At 41.9% G+C, this 2,201-nt stretch overlaps 2 protein-coding genes across 3 annotated transcripts in view; one reads left to right on the forward strand and one right to left on the reverse strand.

Annotated features, from left to right (window-relative positions):
• Nucleotides 1–1,454, reverse strand: part of LOC116686459 (zinc finger and BTB domain-containing protein 17-like) — a 5,490-nt gene extending 4,036 nt beyond the window's left edge. The window contains exon 1 of one of the 2 annotated variants that reach the window (XM_032511486.1): nucleotides 1,176–1,454. In XM_032511486.1, the coding sequence (XP_032367377.1) occupies nucleotides 1,176–1,368 (193 nt within the window). In that variant the 5' untranslated portion in view covers nucleotides 1,369–1,454. The remainder of the gene's footprint in view (nucleotides 1–1,175) is intronic. The other variant, XM_032511485.1, reaches the window with a different exon arrangement.
• LOC116686444 (oocyte zinc finger protein XlCOF7.1-like) overlaps nucleotides 1–2,201 on the forward strand; it is a 588,898-nt gene that overhangs the window by 262,000 nt on the left and 324,697 nt on the right. The gene's annotated exons all lie outside the window — the stretch shown is intronic.

Below are 2,201 nucleotides of genomic sequence, written 5' to 3' on the forward strand. Positions count from 1 at the left end.
AGGTCTGAGACCAGGGGGCGCAGGTCTGAGACCAGGGGGCGCAGGTCTGAGACCAGTGGGCGCAGGTCTGAGACGCAGGCAGACCCAGAGCATGCTGGGAAATGCCGGCCTCTCAGCTGATTGGTTTACAACATGATGACGTTTTATATAAACTTTTTATTGTTTTTGAATCGGAGGGATTTTAACTCTATTTGTCTGATTTAAAGACTTATTCTGTCCAGAACACATGTTGAGGCTGATAGAGACGTTTAGAAGTCAGAGACTAGATCTGATCTCAGATCACGGATCATCTACAGTCTGTTAATTAAAATCAGCAACACATCACATGTAGAACATTCTGAGATCTACTCTGTCATAATCAAAACAACTGGAGACTGGGTACCAGCTGATCTGGGGTCTGATTATATTTTTATTAAATCGGAATCGCACCACAGTGTTTTTGTAACTTCCTGTCCAGCCTGAAGGAGCTGGAAACTGTCCCCCTTTACGGCAGCTTTTTGTCAATCAATCCAGACTGGTCTTTCAGTGAAGATCACCCAGAAACCGTTTTACACCTTTTTTGGTCTTGTTCACACACCAGGAGATTTTGGCAAAACCTCATCAGATTCATCATTGACCACATCTGTAAAGACTTTGCCTTATTATGGGAGAATGTTATATTTTGTTTTTATAGAATTCAAAGTAAAGAAAAGATGTTTTTTTGTTATAAATGTATTAATCCTGTTGGCAAAGTTTCACATTCACAAATGTAAATTCAGCTCTCAAAAACCTAATTCTATACCCTATTTCCATGCAGTTGTTCTTTATATGAATCTGATTTCCAACTCCAACAACGAGAAGGCGAAATCGAACTACCGAGAGCCTCCAACAGGGCCGCGCATCCGGGTTACCGCCCAGAACGTGACGTCATTGCAAACCCCTGTTTATCAGCCCGTTTTCTACCACGTGGAAAACTTTTCCCTCATAGTGCTGTGTGAAATAGTTCTCCTTATATATCTGTAGGTAGACATAAAACTCAAAGACCAAACCTGGTTTCAGTTCTCAACTCACTTATTTTAGAGTCACTCTAAAAAACAACACCACCACCCTCTTCCTGCACGGGTCTCCATGATGGGAACTGGCCACACACATTAATATTAATAACACCAAATCTACTAGGAGTAAAGGGACCCGACCTGGTCTGTGGACCCGGAGCTGAGGGTTGAAAACAGCGTCCAGTAGTTCCCGTTGTCGCTCGTTCTCCTCTTTTGAACGACAAAGTTCCTCCTCGTACTCTGCTATCGTTCTTTCAAACAGCCCAAATATCTCTTCAGCAGCCGCAGTTAGTCGCTGCTCCACCAACGCTCTCAGCATCTGGACTTTACACATTTTACCTCTTTCTAACACAACAAAGACCCTCTGCTAACACTGCTTTCTGAGAGACGCCATCTTGGTCACAGGGGGAAGTTAGCAGCAGTCAGGACTACAGCTTCCGGTGAAGATTAGTTGTTGAGCTTCAAAATAAAAGTCCGGAAAAGTTCAAGCTTTCCTCAGAAATACACACAGAAGAATAATGATTAAAATATACTTTGGAAGAAAGATAAATACTGTATTGCATTTTCAAAGCTCTTACGATTTTTTTAAATATAATAAATGTACAATTTGTTATGTTATCTAAGCCTTGCTGAGCTTCAAAATAAAAACCCGGAAAGATTCCAGTTGCTAAGCTACAAAATAAAAGTCCGTAGAAATTCCAGATTTCACTGAAACTCACGCTGGAAAATAAATGATTAAAACACACTTTTTAAGAAAGAAACATTACATTTTCAGAGCTCTAAGATTTTGTTTTAATACAATAAATGTACATTTATTATATTATCTGAGCCTTACACATGACATTACAAAAACGTTTCACAATTTGTAATTCCTCCCAGGGTTTGTCCAGCCAACAGCAGGACAGAAACCCCTCCCAAAGTCACTGCAGTACCTCTGAAACACCTTCAACCCCTGCTGGGTTTAGGGTGGGGTTGGGTACCAAAACTCTGTACTCTTTAGGGTTGCAACCGGATTAGGCCGGTCCCACCGGGGACCAAGTCCCAGTGTTTTAATGACCTATATCCCGTTTGAAGACCGTGCTTTTGCCTCCTGTTTATATATCCATCCATCCATCTTCATCTGCTTATCTGGTATCAGGTCTCGGGGGCAGCAGCTCCAGCAGGGGA

Source organism: Etheostoma spectabile, unplaced genomic scaffold, assembly GCF_008692095.1.
Source record: "Etheostoma spectabile isolate EspeVRDwgs_2016 unplaced genomic scaffold, UIUC_Espe_1.0 scaffold378, whole genome shotgun sequence".
Lineage (NCBI taxonomy): Eukaryota > Metazoa > Chordata > Actinopteri > Perciformes > Percidae > Etheostoma > Etheostoma spectabile.